Below are 18,116 nucleotides of genomic sequence, written 5' to 3'. Positions count from 1 at the left end.
GGGGTATCATCTGTGTATCTGAAGTTGATATTTCTGCAGCAATCTTGATTCCAGCTTGTGATTCAACCAGGCCAACATTTCACATGATGCACTCTGCATATAAGTTAAATAAGCAGGATGACAATATACAGCCTTTTTGTACTTAAGTTAGTTTAAAAGTGTAAGTATTAAATTCCAGTCATTTACTTTGGTCCATCATACAAATAGCCATGCCAACAAGCAATAAACAGCTAGTTCTCTGGAGGCAAGAAGCGTTACAATACAAATGAAGTACTATCATTATTAATATCCAAATGAAGGATAGTATTCAAATGAAAGACAAAAAATAGTGTTTTGTATTCCAAGGAGGAGAAAGTCTAATGTGTGATATGGAAGGAAATTGATGGTATAAAATGTGCTTTACAGCAGAGTGCAAATCCTAACAGGCTTCTGATTTTCCTGATAGGCAAAGAAGCTCTGGCTAGAATGTGTTCTACATTAGTTCTTGTAGAGTTCTTTTAGAGAATATGAAATAATTATTGCATATTGAACCCTAAATTATGTTAGATATTCAGGAAATATTCAACTTCATCAGTATGGAAATAGAATTAATCGTTATGTTCCTGAGGCCTCAAACAGCATCTCAACTGGTTGAATTAAAAGCAATTAATAAAGTAAAGCACCAAGTTTTTAATGGAAACAATTTCCATGTGTTTATTTATTTGTCATATCTTTGTAAAGAATAGATTTTTTCATATCTTAATTCTGAATCATGTGGTGCTGGAGTCCTGCTCCAGCAGATCCAGGAGTACCCAAGGGATGAACAGCGTTGGCAAGAGGAAAGAATTACATGGAGTCTTTTGATGGTCCAAGGACAAAATCTTTATTGCTTTTAGTTTCTACTTATATAGCACATGTTTTTCTTTGTAATGACTCTTACAATATTTTTCCATTCAGATCAACACCCCCTGATTCTAAGATGTGTTAAAAGTTTTTTCCTAGTCCCTTATCACATTTTGGTTACATGTTTACCCTGAAACCTATTTTTATTCTACTAAAACATGGTCTATGAATCATATTGTTCCATCTACTTATTCTATACAGCCTGCTACTTCAGCAAATACAGCATCTTACTTCAGCGAATAAGCACTATAGTGGCATCTAAGGTCAAGAGTTTCTCATAGTACAGCCATTGTCAGTGGTGGTTTGTTTACCATCTACCCACATACCACAAGACTATTTCTGGCAGGGACAAGTCTTTTGCAGTTTACCTTGAAACATTTACAATACAATTCACCTATTTCTTTCTGTTTACGCTTAGATTCTAAGGGGCACAAATATCTCTAGCATCCCAATCTTTATGAGAAAAGGCAATTGGCTTAGTTTCTATAATTTTCCCTGATACATGACCCAAGTTTTCTGGTCATCAATAATAATCTCCTCATGAGGCCAGGTCACAATAGGCTTAGGGCTTGTTTTCCAAATGAACATGGCCTTATTCCCTGGCTGAGTGTTAGGGACCCACCAGCCAGGGGCACCAGTAGGTTTAATCATTTTTGGAATGTTTCTCTGGGGCAAGGGATTGTTTTTCTTTTCCCTGGACTCTCGTGACCTCATCATGGAAGCCCCTACAACTCCAGCCATCAAAGCATGAAACAGAGTTAGCCACAACAAAAGCATAGAAACAGGAACGAGGGAAAGGTTCTGATCCTGGAGAGAAACCACTTTGTACTTTCGTCTTGAGAGGTGCTGTGACTTTGTCATCCGGCAGTAGTTCTAGAATGGCTCCCAACAATGTGGCAAATTTTTGGAGTGAGTCTTTGATCTTCGACATGATAAGTTGAAGATTGGACAAGAACCCAGAAGAACAAGAGAGAAATCTTTTCAAATCAGTGGTTGGATTATTCAGATGGACTCTGTCAAGGTTTCTAGCCCAACTGTTTTAAAAAAAAAAAAAAGCAGAAGAAGACTAATCTCTCTTTTTCTTCTTTGCAGCCTCACCGAACTTCCAGCAACAAAACAGACAACATTTAGTGACCAGGAATGCAACAGTTGCCACACAAGCTAGCAGGAAGCCAATCACATCCAAAGAGTGGTGCTGGTACCAGGTGAGGTCATGGAAGGCTGGTCGAAGGTGCTTGGCTCCTTTGTGGCGCATGACAAACTCAATCCAGAAGACTGCTCGGTCCAGGGGTTTCACAGGCTGATCATGGTGAATTCTTGATAACTTCATAACATTCTCTTTATAGCTAAAATTGAATATATAAATAACAACCTGTAAAGTTTGTTAAGGACATGATATACCTAAAACAGTTATATATTATTAAAAATATATTGCATAATTAATTATATGATAAGTTGTGTAATAAATGATATCACTAAGAATATTAAAAGCATATGAAAACTTGTTTCCCCTAGAGATATTTCTAGATGTGATGGCTCATCAGTTCGAATGTGTTGGATGCTTTTATATTCTCAGTAATTATTGGAAGTGGGAGAGAAAAGAATTGCCACTTGAAAACAGCATTCTGAAAGTACAGAAGTAGGAATGATTATTAGAATGTGTAGCTTGAGAATATAGAATTTCGATCTAACTTGCTGAGCGTGGTATTGGGAACATGATAGCGAAGGAAGCAGCATGGAGGGGAAGGTCTATGAAAAAGAAACCCTTTCCCCACCCCTTCAAACTTCCCCAGGTTTGGTCTGGAGTGTCAGTGTTAACGAGACTTCAGCAGTAACAGGAAATGATTTCAGTCTGTGATCTTCATGGTCCTGACATTTCAGATGAAAGCAAGAAAGCTTCATGTGATCCTCTAGGAAAGAAGTAGGGCCTGAGACTGAACAGATGCTGGCATTTTTTTCTCAGGCTAAAGAGGGCTGTGTGTTGAAAAGCAGAAACATTACTCTGGCAACAAAGGTCTGAATAGTCATGGCTATGGTCTTCCTAGTGGTCCCATACCATTGTGAGAGTTGGACCATAAAGAAGACAGAATGCCAAATAACTGATGCCTTCAACTGTGGTGCTGGAGAAGATTCCTGAAAGTTCCTTGGATAGCAAGGAGATCAAACCAGCCAATAAGGGAGATCAACCCTGAATATTCATTGGAAGGACTGATGTTGAAGCTGAAGCTCCAGTATTTTGGTCATCTGATGAGAACAGACAACTCATTGGAAAAGTCTACGATACTGGGAAAGATTGAGGGCAGAAGGAGAAGAGGGCATCAGAGGATGAGACGGTTGGATGGCATCACTGAAAATGAACATGAACTTGGGCAAACTCTGGGAGATGGTGAGGAACAGAGAGTCCTGGCATAAGGCAGTTCATGTGGTTGCAGAGAGTAGACACAACTGGGTGACTGAACAACAACAATAACAGAGGGCTGCACATGCAGTGGTGAGATGGAAGGATGCCAATAGCTAGAACACTAACCTTTCTAACTTCTGTCAAGGAACAGAAGACCACACCAGGATTTTGGTTTAAGGCTTTGCATGGCTGACTTAGAAGCAAGATTTCCTTGGATTTGTTAAGGAGGGGTTTATCACCCACACCAAAGTGCAATCATCATTGATAGAGAATACAGAACTTTAAATTGTAGAAAATCATGGGAAAGCATGTAAAAAGTTTTGAGGACAAGAACTATACACCATAAAAAAATAAACAAAGCCCTGCTGCCCTTTGGTTTAAAAAAACAAGGCAGGCCTTTCCTAATACACGAGAATTTAAGAAATAAGTACCTCTGAATACATCTCAGGAAAACAAACAATAGTGACAGAATTTCCAAGACAGACACATAAACAAAATATTTATCAGATAAAAATTCAATAAAATAAATAGATATACTCTATTAAAATATAAACTGCATCACTAAGTACATATAAATATGAAACTAATGCTAAATGATATTGGACATTGTGGTCATGGACAAGACAAGTACGTTGTAAGCTTTGGTAACATTGCACTGATACTATAGCAAAGAACTGTAAGATGTGATGTTTAAGAGACACTGATGTAAACTGGTGCTTGTTTTAAAGAGTAAAGTAAGTCAGGAAGAGAAAAACAAACATCGTATATTAATATCGTAACCTAGAAAAAAACAGTACTGATAACCCCATTTGTAGGGTAGGGCTAGAAATACAGATGTAGAGAACAGATTTGTGGACACAGCAGGAGTAGTACATGGTTGGACAAATTGAGTGAGTAGCACTAACATATATACACTATCATGTGTAAAGTAGACAGCCAGTTAGAAGTTTCTGTATACCATAGGAAGCTCAGCCTGGTGCTCTGGGGCTTCCTAGGTGGCACAGTGGTAAAGAATCTGCAGGCAAAGCAGGAGCCACACGTTTGATCCCTGGGTCAGAGAGATCATCTGGCGGAAGAAATAGCAAACCACTCCAGGATTCTGCACTGGAAAGTCCTACTAACAGAGGAGCCTAGCATATTAAAAAGCATATTTCTATGCCCCCAGAAGGTCTTAGAAATTGGTCATTCAATCCATTCTTCTTTTTCTGCTAAGGAATTCTTTCTAGCTTAAAGTTCTCTCTTAGTGATGAGTAACACTGGCTTGGGGAAGATTGGTAAAATAAAGCTGCCATGATTCTGTTCTTGTATGATTTATCTCAGATTTTTTTGTTCTACTGTGTTTCTAAAATTTCTTACATGGCCTTTAGGACACTCCCAGAGATGATTTTGCTCATGGATAGTGTCCAGTTGTTATTCTCTGTCAGGGAATGAGGAGGCTGAGATCTTCTTTCTATTTATACATTAGCAGAAGTAAGCTTCTAAATTGATATTGGTTATAACTACGCAGATAGTGACTGCAGCCATGAAATTAAAAAAACATTTGCTCCTTGGAAGAAAAACTATGACCAACCTAGACAGCATATTAAAAAGCGGAGATATCACTTTGTCAACAAAGGTCCGTCTAGTCAAGGCTATGGTTTTTCCAGTGGTCATGGATGGATGTGAGAGCTGGACTATGAAGAAAGCTGAGCGCTGAAGAATTGATGCTTTTGAACCGTGGCGTTGGAGAAGACTCTTGAGAGTCCCTTGGACTGCAAGGAAATCCAACCAGTCCATCCTAAAGGAAATCAGTCCTGAATATTCATTGGAAGGACTGATGCTGAAGCTGAAACGCCAATACTTTGGTCACCTAATGTGAAGAACTGACTCATTGGAAAAGACCCTGATGCTGGGAAAGATTGAAGGCAGGAGAAGAAGGGGACGACAGAAGATGGCATCACCGACTCAATGAACATGAGTTTGAGCAAGCTCTGAGAGCTGACGTTGGACAAGGAAGCCTAGCGTGCTGCAGTCCATGGGGTCCCAAAGAGTCAGACATGACTTAGAGACCGAATTGAACCGAACTGACATGAGGAAAGCTGAGTGGTTTTTCAGTTTTATTTGTATGATTTTATTGTATTCCCTAAATTCCTTATAGTGATAATAGCTGGAATTTTAAAGAAATAATAAGTACTATTGTTAATTTAAAAATTCATATATTTTTAACAATCGATCATTTTCTTTAAATAAATGTAGTATTTCTTTGAGGTTATAATTTATCACCAAGTAGTGGTAGGTGACAAAATACCTTCACAAAATTTAGGAAGTATAAAATAACCTTATTTGATATTAGGTGTGCTCTAAATTATGCAAAATTTGTCAATTTGAAATTATATAAAACCGATTATTCCTTCAAAAACAAAATGCTTCTTAGAAAAGAATATATTCTCTACTCACGAAGGGTTGTTAATAACTGCTTTCAATGCGTTAAGCAGATCTGCACTTGTCATTCTTTGCAAGTCTACTTCAACAGCTGCCCCTTTGGCTTTCATACGAGCAACATTATCATGCTGGTCACCAAACATAGGAATTCCAACCATAGGGACCCCGTGGTAAATAGCTTCATAGATCCCATTGGTTCCACAGTGAGTGATAAAAGCTCTGGTTTTGGGATGACCTAAAAATTAAAAAAAAAAAATTATTCTAAATTGTAAGAGTGTCAGAAACAGAGAATCATGACATTTACATAAGCCAAATTCTATTAGGTAACATCTTCTATATAATTCTGTGCCATAAGAACACATATAAACTCTTATAGGCTCTGAAGAAAGCAGCAATTAATTACTCTAGGCTAAGTATAATTAGTGATTCCAGCAATTAAGTCATTCCACAGACAACTAAGAAGTTTCCTGCAGAATATATGGTGGAGAGTACTTGCCATTTGACAAGTTATTGCAGAAAGAATACATTAATAAAAAAGAAAGGAGGGACTGAATAAACTAACATTTTTGTAGATGGGAAAGGGGAGGTGAGATGTACAGGGTTTCAATATGAGAATGTTGGCATAACAAGCTAGAAAGATAGGCTACATTAGTTCATGATGTACTCTGTTTAAGAAAATAGGATTTGCACTTGACTTTATACTAATATGCACCCATTTATATTATACATGAAATATAGGTGAAATGGTTGCCAGATTTTATTTTTTCCATAGAGAAGAGAGGTGTGAGAAAATGGGTGAAGAGAATCAGGAATGTGTTGCAGTATTCTATACAAAAGTTAATGACAGCCTGATCTAAAGGTACTTTCTCTGACCTTGATCCTGAGGAGGGAGAGATTATATCATAAATGAGAGAGTCACAAATTTGATATTTATGTTAGAGTTTGACAAAGATCCTTGACCAAGGTCTAGTCAGGTTCCTCTGAACTCTTCTGAACTAGAATTTGATTTTGTGGCTCCACTATCTCTGCATTGCCCAATTTTAGCAAGCATTTTACTAGGTCAGTTGAACTCTGCAATTTTCCATCCAATGAACTTCCACTATGTTCTTTAGTGGTAAATTCCCCATTTTTGTTTCTGCATACAAATTGTTTCCAGTCTCTCTGTTTTATTGTAAAAGTTCATTGCACTAATAACCATACTTATGGTGATAGTCTTGAATAAATGTGCTTTACAGTATTTAACAAGCGTCATGAATAATCCTTTCTTTCAAAACTCCTGAAGCAATGTGAAGAATATATTAAAGTTTTTTTTCTTATTTTAAATACAAATTTATTGATATCTGTTATTGCATAATATTTCAGATTATACTTCATTCAGCTCTGTTTATTTTTCTTCTCTTTGGTCTTACCAAGAAGATCATTCTGTGGAATCCATTTATATAGTCGGGTATTGGCTCCTAGTGTTTCTGGTTTCTTTCCTGTATATCTCCACAGAACCTATTAGATAAATGTCTTTATTATAAGATTTTAGAATCACATCCTGTCAGAAGAAGTTAACCTACCCTGATGGTTCAGATGGTAAAGAATCTGCCCACAATACTGGAGACCAGGGTTTGATCCCTGGATCAGAAAGATCCCCTGGAGAAAGAAATGGCAACCCACTCTAGTGTCCTTGCCTGGAATACCCCATGGATGGAGGAACCTGGCAGGCTATAGTCCATGGGGTTGAGAAGAGTCAGACACAACTGAGCGACTTCAGTTCAATCAAATTTGATGCCTCCAGGTAATGCACAAGCAAACTGAGTCCCTAAGTGGTTAGGTAATGAATGTTTTTAAACCATCAACACTGCAATCATGTTTCCAAAGGCTTGCAATAATCCTAGTCAATAGCCTTTCACGTTCAGGTTAATTCTAATTTAACCCAATAAAGAAAAATGATGAAGATGTAGCTGAAGAATGACAATCTGAATCTGAAAGAACTACATACTGGTGTTACTAGGCCACTCTGGTAAAGGGGATTTTTGAAACAAAGATTTCAGAGGCAAGAGGAGGGATGTTATTTACCTCTTTTGAACTATTGTTTATATACTTACCAGCAATATAGACTCATACAGTAAAATATTCATAATCATATTTATAATTTTAAAATATTCTAAGTCTAGAGTTTGGTGGCATTAAAAACATCAACACTGTGTAACCATCAACTATATGGCATGGCATCCAGTCACACAGTCATTTCCGACTCTGTGACCCCGTGGACTGCAGCCTGCCAGGCTCCTCTGTCCATGGGGATTCTCCAGGTAAGATTACTGGAGTGGGTTGCCATGCCCTCCTCCAGGGGGTCTTCCTGACCCATTGGAGTTGGTTATGGACGGGGCAGCTTAGCGTGCTGCAGTCCATGGAGTCGCAAAGAGTTGGACATGACTGAGTGACTGAACTGAACTGAGAAAAAAGGTGTCACTCAGTTAAAACCTAGAATGCTATCAATAAAAAATTATAGTTTGCTGGAACATTTAAAGTATACTCCTAAATCTTTTACTGTATTTTTGAAGTTTTAAATATTGAGGAATCATTATTTAGGATTTCATTTAGGATTATTTTTAGGATTCATTATTAAGGGTTATTAGAAGAATCATTATTTAGGATTATTTTTAGAATCTAAGCTCTTATTTCCAGGTTCAATTATGACAATGCTCGAAATCAGTAATTACTAGAAAAATAATCCCAAGGCATTTTGATAATTAAACCTATTATTTTGAATATATTTTCCTTTATTCTCTATCATGTTATTTGTAAATTGTTTATATGCTTCAGATTTAAAGAAATATAAGAACAGCAAAAAGTATTACATTACATGGATGCCTAAAAACCTAATGCACAAAGCTGACTGATGGTTTAACAGTAACAAATGATTAATTTTAATTTATTATTTAAAGAAAATAATGCAATAGAATTTCCTGTTAATAATGCCAGGTTTAAAGCAAGATAGCAATCAAATATCCCCTTTTAACATTTATACACTTTCTTTAGAGCTCACTTAAGTTGAGACTAACAATATCAATACCTTTTCCTACATTTTACAAGTATACTTTTACTATGAACTTCATGGATTTTAAAACAGCTGTCCCTGAAAAAAATATTATCTGACCTTCTGTGGAATCTGGGCAAGGGCTGATGCAATCATATTAGACTTTTCTTCTGAGAGGTTTTTGATCATTGACCCCAGAGTAAACACCACGACTCCATCTTTTTCAGAGCTTTGAACAAACTCTTCAAATTCCTATGAAGAAAACAGTCTTTGTAATATAAAAGCTTGCAGTCATAATAGATGTCACACTTTTTTCTCAATGTGTCTGAATTATAACAATTCTGTACTTTCACATGTTAATAATTTCACTGTATAATAGATGACCTGAAATCATTTGTTATTAGACAAGTTAAAAATTATTTTTACTAAAGGCTCATTTAGTAAAGCATATTTCAGGTATGTGTGTCTCTGTGCATGCATGTTTGTGTTTACAAATTATTGACTGCCTGTTATCTTTTGCCATTTTCTGAGCTCTTTATATGTATCATTTAACTTAGATATATGGTGATTTTACGAGATATGTATACATTTACAGGTGGGAAAAATATCTGCGTAAGTTTAAGTAATTTGTTCAAGTCTACACAGCAGTAGCTGGCAGAGCAAATTTCTACCTTTAAGTTAAACAGCTCTGTGCTGCAATTTTTATTTAGCCTTAGATGCTAATAAGGTTATTTTCATTTTTTCTGTGGAATCATGGTCAGTATGATGACACAATTTTGATATATTTACTTTTCTCTGTTTTCTAAATTTCCATTTTCTTTTACTTTGATTATATTTGTTTTTTTATATAAGCTTCCACATATACAATTAGGAATGAGGTAGCCATGTAACTCCTGACCAGACAAGTAATGCAGAAATATCTATAAAGCATACTCTGAGGATTATAGGAATATAGTAGAGATATATACCTTTGAATTGAAAATAAAAACACCATATTTAATCATACTGAAATAAATCTTTTCATCCTCTGTTTAAGTACTAGCAAAACTAAGCCAATTAAGTACAACCAAAAAAAAAAAAAGTGTGTGAGGCATGAAATGGTAAGACAGGGAAGAAATTTATATTAAGGGATTTTTCACATGGTTATTGGAGAAGGAAATGGCAAACAATTCCAATGATCTTGCTTGGAGAATCCCATGAACAGAGAAGTCTGGCAGGTTGCAGTCTATGGGGTCGCAAAGAGTCAGACAACACTGAAGCAACTTAGCACTCACACACATGGTTATGGAGGATGTCAAGTTTAATCTGCAGAACAGTACATTAGTCTGGAGACTCAGAGAAGAGCCACTGCTGTAGTTCAATTCTGAAGGCTGTCTACTGGCAGAAGTCAGTCTTTTGTTCTAGTCACATCTTCAATTAATTGAATGAGGATTACCCACATAATGGAGAGTAATTTGTTTAACCAAGGTCCACATCTTTAAAAGTTAATTTCATCTAAAAATAGCCTCTCAGTAAGTTCTAGAAAAATGTTTGTCTAAATATTACTTTGCCAACAAAGGTCCATCTAGTCAAGGCTATGGTTTTTCCAGTGGTCATGTATGGATGTGAGAGTTGGACTAAAAAGAAAGCTGAGCGCCGAAGAATTGATGCTTTTGAAATGTGGTGTTGGAGAAGACTCTTGAGAGTCCCTTGGACTGCAAACATATCCAACCAGTCCATCCTAAAGGAGATCAGTCCTGGGTGTTCATTGGAAGGACTGACATTGAAGCTGAAACTCCAATACTTTGGCCACCTCATGCGAACAGTTGACTCATTGGAAAAGACCGTAATGCTGGGAAGGATTGGGGGCAGGAGGAGAAGGGGACGACAGAGGATGAGATGGTTGGATGGCATCACTAACTCGATGGACATGGGTTTGGGTAAACTCCGGGAGTTGGTGATGGACAGGGAGGCCTGGCGTGCTGCGATCACAAACAGTCGGACACGACTGAGCAACTGAACTGAACTGAACTGAAATACCTGGGTACCTGGCCAGGCAAGTTGACACTTAAAATTAACCATTACACTATGTTTAGAGATGATTTGACTTATGATATAATGATATTTTTATGTTCAATTATAGCATATATTCATAAGATAATAGGAAATATTTTAAAATTAATATAAAACACATTTTCATGAATAGTTAATGCACTTTGAACAAGAAAAGAAAATATTGAGGACTACTTCATTAGATAATAATACATAATCCAAAATAAAGGCTACTCACCTTCTTACTGTAGTGTATAGTCTAAGAAAATAATGACCATTAAATTCTATGCCTGTTCTCCCCATTTGGGGATCTAGTATTGTTAACAATAAACTAGAAATCATTTTAAGAGATAGATACTCATAGTTCGGTCGGGAAGATCCCCTGGAAAAGGGAATGGCAATTCCACTCCAGTATTCTTGCCTGGAAAATTCAATGGACAGAAGAGCCTGGTGGGTTACAGTCCATGGGATCGCAAAGAGTTGGATACGACTGAGTGACTAACACTTCATACTTCATTCATGTAGGAAAATAATAAGCACATTTAATTACCTTAGGTAGGGGCTTTGCAGGCTTGCAATGCAGTCCTCCAACAAATTCATTATTGGGTAAGTAAGGTTGAGGAAATTCAAAATCCCAGTAACTTCGAAACAACCACATGTCAGCTTTCCCCATAATCTCACATAGTGTGGTAGGTTTTCCTGAATAAAAATGAAGGATAACAGAGGGAAAGGAATCTGATATGTTAAATGAGAGATATATCTTCACTTAATTTTCTAAGCAAATTCTTAAAGACCATTACTGAGCCTATGCAACCCAGATTAAATCAATTGGCCTTTTACCCTGAAGAGTACACGTAGTCAGATTATGAATGAGTAAACACAGATTTGGTCTTCCCTTGTGGTTCAGCTGGTAAAGAATCTGCCTGAAATGCCAGAGATCTGGGTTCAATCCCTGGGTTGGCAACATCCCCTTCAGAAGGAAAAGGCTACCCACTCCAGTATTCTGGCTTGGAGAATTCCATGGATTTGTATAGTCCAAGGGGTCGCAAAGAATCCCACACGACTGAACGACTTTCAGTTTCACTTTGAAACCCAGATTTAAGTATGGAGCAAAGCCAGAAGCTTGTTGCTTTTTCTCTGTCAATGGAATATTTCATCTTGATCTAAGCCTGAGCCCACTCAAGTGCTTCTATAAGTATGAGAAACTTAGGTAGAGATTCTCAGCCTTCTGTGGTAGAGTCACACATTCTTTTTTGGAATTTCAATTTATCTCATCCTCATTGCTCCAAAAGCTTCGGATTATGCTGAAAAACAACTTGTGTTTTACCCATCTTTTTTTCTATTATTTTCAAGTGTGTTGTCATAACTAATTACATCCTGAATACTTTTAATACAATTCTTAAAATGATGGTCTCCTTTGCTATAGTAAATTAAACTTTCTATTTTACAAGATTTTATCCTCTTGGTGAAAATATTGCACTGCATAGTAATCTGGTGGTGAAATAGTTTCTATTTTAAAGCGAATCTTATCCAGAGTTTTTGTGTCCTTTTGAAATATGTGCTCCCTGTCACTGAGAGGAGGAAACCATAGCCATCTGGTTTCTCACCACATGGCTTTTTGAATATTTTCCTTGATGTTCTAAGTGTGCTAAAGTTTTGATTAGAAAAATAAGGGATTTTGAACTCCTAGGAAGCTGTATCTGCATAACAGATCAAGGCAAATCTCAGTAAATAAGGGGTTTTATTCTGGTAATGGCAATATCCAGTTTCATACTCAGCACGTATCTTTAGGAAAATGTACATAGGTTTTACTTTGTCATTTATTTTTAACTTATTCTGAACTTTTGAGATAAAATACTTTGAAGTTAATTGTTAACTGGTATATTTCTGTCTGGTAGAAAATACCATCTCCCAAATCATGATTCTATTGGTCTATAGGGTATTTTTGGATCATTGTTTTGTCTAGCCTACTACTCTTATCCTAAAACTCCTTTATCTTCTGGAAGTTTTATAAAGAGATTCTCAAGTTTTTGAAATGAATGCTGTCTTTCTTGTTTATTTATTTTTTTTTTTAGGCCTTCTTCATCTTTATTATTTTTTTAACTTGGTCGCACCATGTGGCATGTGGGATCTTAGTTCCTGACCAGGAATTGAACAGTATTGGAAGTGCGGAGTCTTAACCACTGGACCACCAGGGAAGTCTGCCTCCTCAGTATTTGTTTCCTGCTTGGCACAGTAAGGGCAGGTCATGGGTGTTACTCATCCTCCACGGCAAAGGTGAAGGGGCTCAGCTTGTAGCCGGAGCCCGAGTAGAACTTGTTATGGAACTCCACCCAGTGCAGCCGCAGTGCGTGCAGGAAGACCGAGAGCCCCTCCATCACCAGAAGGATGTTTTGTTTATTTTTTCATCAATTATTTGAACTTAACTATGACATGCTTTAATGAATAATTTTATAAATTATTTATTAATTTATAATCTTATATATAAATTTATATTTATGTATATATGTATTATATGTTTATTTATATATTTTATAATATATATAATTGTATATTAATATTATATATTTATAATTTTATAGATAAAAGTTTCTAAATTATGCATTATATTTTTAAAATTTGAAAAACATACTTGTAATACATAATATAATGAAGATTTTAAATTCTGAATAGCCAAATTATATCTATAACTTGTAGCATTTTAACATTGTTGAGAGTAAAAAGAAATGTGTTTCTTCTATTTACCAAATTTTTACTCTTCTTCTCAGATTATTGATACATTTCACCAAAGAATATTCTACGTTGCTAGGAACTATGGCACAATCAGGGACAGAGTAATACCCTATCACTGAAAAGATGTTCCTAAACGGAGTGTCAGACTGCTGGGATCAGAAGTAAACAAACAGCTTCAATCCAGTTATAGATCATTCAAGGCTTAATCCATGATTCGGAAAATGTTGCTTTGATGAAATTTTAAATTATCTTTTCTCAGTGTTGCCTTTTGTAGGTTGAATTCTCAACATGGACATGTGATCGTTTCTGCCCACATTTTATAGGGCCATTTCTATAGATATAAACACCTATTTCCATCACAAAATGCCCAGAAGTTTCAGTGCAACATGTTGACCTTGATTAAGTCATATGCCTTTTTGAACATATTACAGAGTCCGTTAGAAACATTCACGTTGTTTGTGAGTTGTTGAGTAATTTCTCAGAGGAAATATTGAATAGACATATTGTCACTTTCAAGTGAAGTGAAAGTTGTTCAGTCGTGTGCAACTCTGAGACCCCATGGACTATACAGTCCATGGAATTCTCCAGGCCAAAATACTGGAGTGGGTAGCCCTTCCCTTCTCCAGGGGATCTTCCCAACCCAGGGATCGAATTCAGGTCTCCCACATTGCAGGCGGATTCTTTACCAGACAAACCACAAGGGAAGCCCAAGAATACTGGAGTGGGTAGCTTATCCCTTCTCCAGAGTATCTTCCCAGGAATAGAACTGGGATCTCCTACATAGCAAGTGAATTCTTTACCAAATGAGTTATGCACTTCACTCAAAAAAAGGAAAAAGGAAGTGACTATATAAAATAACAGACAAAAACAATATATTTTTTATGTTTTTAGGAATAAACACAATTTTTAGTAATGATAGGGTATTAGAGATACATCTGTTAAAATTCGTAACAAGAAAATGACAAAAATTCATATTAAAATGCTGCTGCTGCTGCCAAGTTACTTCAGTTGTGTCCGACTCTGCGCGACCCCATAGACGGCAGCCCACCAGGCTCCTCCATCCCTGGGATTCTCCAGGCAAGAACACTGGAGCGGGTTGCCATTGCCTTCTCCAATGCATGAAAGTGAAAAGTGAAAGTGAAGTCGCTCAGTCGTGTCCGACTCTGTGCGACCCCATGGACTGCAGTCTACCAGGCTCCTCCATCCATCAGATTTTCCAGGCAAGAGTACTGGAGTGGGCTGCCATTGCCTTCCCCATATTAAAATGAAAAAGTTCCAAATAGACAAATCAATCCTGAGAAAGAAAAACAAAGCTGTAGGCATTACACACTCTGATCTTGGATGGGATGGGTAGGGAGGTGGGAGGGGGGTTATGGAAGGGGAACACGTGTACACCCATGGTGGATTCATGTCAATGTACGGCAAAACCAATACAATATTGTAAAATAAAAAAATAATAATAAATAAATTAAATAAATAAAAGAAAAGAAATATTATAAAGCTGTATTAATCAAAACAATTCATGCAGGTTTAAAAACAGTCACATGGTCCATTAGAACAGAAGCAAAAGCCCAACGATAAGCTCATGCATATGTAGTCAACAAATATTTCATAAGGAAGCCAAAAATACTCAATGAAAGAAGATAGTCTTTTAAATAATTCTTACTGAAAAAAAAAAAAAGGATAGTCACATAGAAAAGAATAAAACTAGACTCTGATCTTACTCCACTACAAAATTGTATTAAAATGGATAAAAGGCTTAAATATAAGACCTAAAACCATAAAATTCCTTAAAGAAAACAAAGGGAATTAATTCTTGACAGTCACTGTGGCAGTGAATTTAATATGATACTTAAAATATAAGTGGGCTTCCCTGGTGGCTCAGCTCATAAAGAATCTGCCTACAATGTGGGAGACCTGGGTTCGATCCCTGGGTTAAGAAGATCCTCTGGAGAAGGGAAAGGCCATCCACTCCAATATTCTGGCCTGGAGAATTCTATGGACTGTATCTTGATATTAAAATGGCAGAGTAGAAGGATGTGCACTCATCTTCTCCTGTGTGAACTCCAAAATTGCAACTAGCTGCTAAACAACCATCAACAGGAGAAGGTTGTATCCTCCCCAAAAAGAAGATACCCCGAGTCCAAGGGCAAAGGAAAAGCCCCAACAAAACAGTAGGAAAGACAAAATTGCAGTTAGAATCAAACTCCATACTCGCCAGAGAGGCTTGGAGGGCTCAAACAAAATCTTGTGCACACCAAGACCCAAAGGTCCCAAAGAAACTGATCCAGAACTGCTTTGATTGTTTGTGTGTCTCCTGCAGAGGTACAGGTTAGCAGTGGCCCGCCGCAGTGACTGGGGCTATGACTGCAGCAGACCTGAATCATGCACCATATGGCATAAGCCCTTGAGGAGGAGGTCGCCATTAGCCCCACCATAGAGCTGGTGAGCAGATGAGAACCCCCAGGGAATTTGACTTTGGAGGTCAATGGGACATATTTATAGAACTTCCACAGGACTGGAGAAACAGACACTTGGAGAGCACAAACCTGGCACACACCAGCAGCCAGGAGAAATGAGTAGTGTCCCCATAAGAGACCGAGTCAGACTTGCCTATGAATGTTTAGGAGTCTCCAGTGGAGGCATGGGTTTGACGACCAGTAATGCTGAAGATTTTGGCCACCTGATGTGAAGAGCTGACTCATTTGAAAAGACCCTGATGCTAGGAAAGATCGCAGGCGAGAGGAGAAGGGGACGACAAAGGATGAGATGGATGGATGGCATCACCGACTCAATGAACATGAGTTTGAGTAACTCGAGGAGTTGGTGATGGACAGGGAGGCTTGGCATGCTGCAGGTCATGGGGTCGCAAAGAGTCTGACATGACTGAATGACTGAACTGACTGACTGACAACTCTGAGGAAGATGAATTTGAATGGTTCTATGAAGACATACAAGACCTTCTAGAACTAACACCCAAAAAAGATGTCCTTTTTATTATAGGGGACAGGAATGCAAAAGTAGGCAGTCAAGAAACACCTGGAGTAACAGGCAAATTAGGCCTTGGAGTACAGAATGAAGAAGGGCAAAGACTAACAGAGTTTTTCCAAGAGAACACACTGTTCATAGCAAACACCCTCTTCCAACACAAGATAAGACTAATGTGATAGACAGAGTGCCTGATGAACTATGGTTGGAGTTTCCTGACATTGTACAGGAGACAGGGATCAAGACCATCATCAAGAAAAGAAATGTAAAAAAGCAAAATGGCTGTCTGAGGAGGCCTTATAAATAGCTTTGAAAAGAAGAGAAACAAAAAGAAAAGGAGAAAGAAAAGATGTATCCATATGAATGCAGATTTCCAAAGAATAGCAAGGAGAGATGAGAAAGCCTTCCACAGTGATCAGTGCAAGGAAATAGAGGAAAACAATAGAATGGGAAAGACTAGTGATCTCTTCAAGAAAATTAGAGATACCAAGGGAACATTTCATGCAAAGATGGACTCAATAAAGGACAGAAATGATAGGGACCTAACAGAAGCAGAAGATATTAAGAAGAGGTGGCAAGAATACACAAAAAAAGATCTTCATGACCCAGATAATCACGATGGTGTGATCACTCACCTAGAAACCAGACATCCTGGAATGTGAAGTCAGGTGGGCCTTCCAAAGCAGTACTATGAACAAAGCTAGGGGAGGTGATGGAATTCCAGTAGAGCTATTTCAAATCCTAAAAGATAATGCTGTTAAAGTGCTGCACTCAATACATCAGCAAATTTGGAAAACTCAACAGTGGCCACAAGACTGGAAAATGTCAGTTTTCATTCCAATCCCAAAGAGAGACAATGCAAAGAATGCACAGACTACCGCACAATTGCACTAATCTCACACACTAGCAAAGCAATGCTCAAAATTCTCGAAGCCAGGCTTCAATAAAACGTGAACCGTGAACTTCCAGATGTTCAAGCTGGTTTTAGAAAAGGAAGAGGAACCAGAGATCAAATTGCCAACATCCGCTGGATCATCAAAAAAGCAAGAAAGTTCCAGAAAAACATCTACTTCTGCTTTATAGACTATGCCAAAGCCTTTGATTGTGTGGATCACAACAAACTGGAATATTCTTAAACAGATAGGAATACCAGACCACCTGATTGGCCTTTTGAAAAACTGGTATGCAGATAGGAAGAAAGGGTTAGAAGTGGACATGAAAAAACAGACTGGTTCCAAATAGGGAAAGGAGTACGTCAAGGCTGTATATTGTCACCCTGCTTATTTATCTTATACGCAGAGTACATCATGAGAAACACTCGGCTAGCTGAAGCACAAGCTGGAATCAAAATTGCTGGGAGAAATATCAATAACCTCAGACATGCAGTTGACACCATGGTTATGGGAGAAAGTGAAGAAGAACTAAAGAGCCTCTTGATGAAACTGAAAGAGGAGAGTGAAAAAATTGACTTAAAAGTCAACATTCAGAAAACAAAGCTGATGACATCGGGTCCCATCACTTCACGGCAAATAGACGGGGAAACAATGGGAACAGTGGCAGGCTTTATTTTTGGGGGCTCCAAAATCACTGCAGATGGTGGCTGCAGCCACAAAATTAAAAGATGCTTGCTCC

At 37.6% G+C, this 18,116-nt stretch overlaps 1 protein-coding gene across 1 annotated transcript in view; it reads right to left on the bottom strand.

Annotated features, from left to right (window-relative positions):
- Nucleotides 1–1,948: 1,948 nt before the first annotated feature.
- The window catches only part of LOC145514639 (UDP-glucuronosyltransferase 2C1-like), a 28,067-nt gene continuing 11,899 nt past the window's right edge, over nucleotides 1,949–18,116 (bottom strand). The window contains exons 2-6 of the mRNA XM_081512937.1: nucleotides 11,314–11,462; nucleotides 8,853–8,984; nucleotides 7,114–7,201; nucleotides 5,720–5,939; nucleotides 1,949–2,228 (exon numbers count right to left, since the gene is read on the bottom strand). Of these exons, the coding sequence (XP_081369063.1) occupies nucleotides 1,949–2,228; nucleotides 5,720–5,939; nucleotides 7,114–7,201; nucleotides 8,853–8,984; nucleotides 11,314–11,462 (869 nt within the window). The remainder of the gene's footprint in view (nucleotides 2,229–5,719; nucleotides 5,940–7,113; nucleotides 7,202–8,852; nucleotides 8,985–11,313; nucleotides 11,463–18,116) is intronic.

Source organism: Giraffa tippelskirchi, chromosome 1 (genome assembly GCF_054371585.1).
Source record: "Giraffa tippelskirchi isolate mGirTip1 chromosome 1, T2T-mGirTip1v1.2.pri, whole genome shotgun sequence".
In the NCBI taxonomy this organism is placed as follows: domain Eukaryota; kingdom Metazoa; phylum Chordata; class Mammalia; order Artiodactyla; family Giraffidae; genus Giraffa; species Giraffa tippelskirchi.
This window is presented reverse-complemented; position numbering and strand designations above follow the sequence as displayed.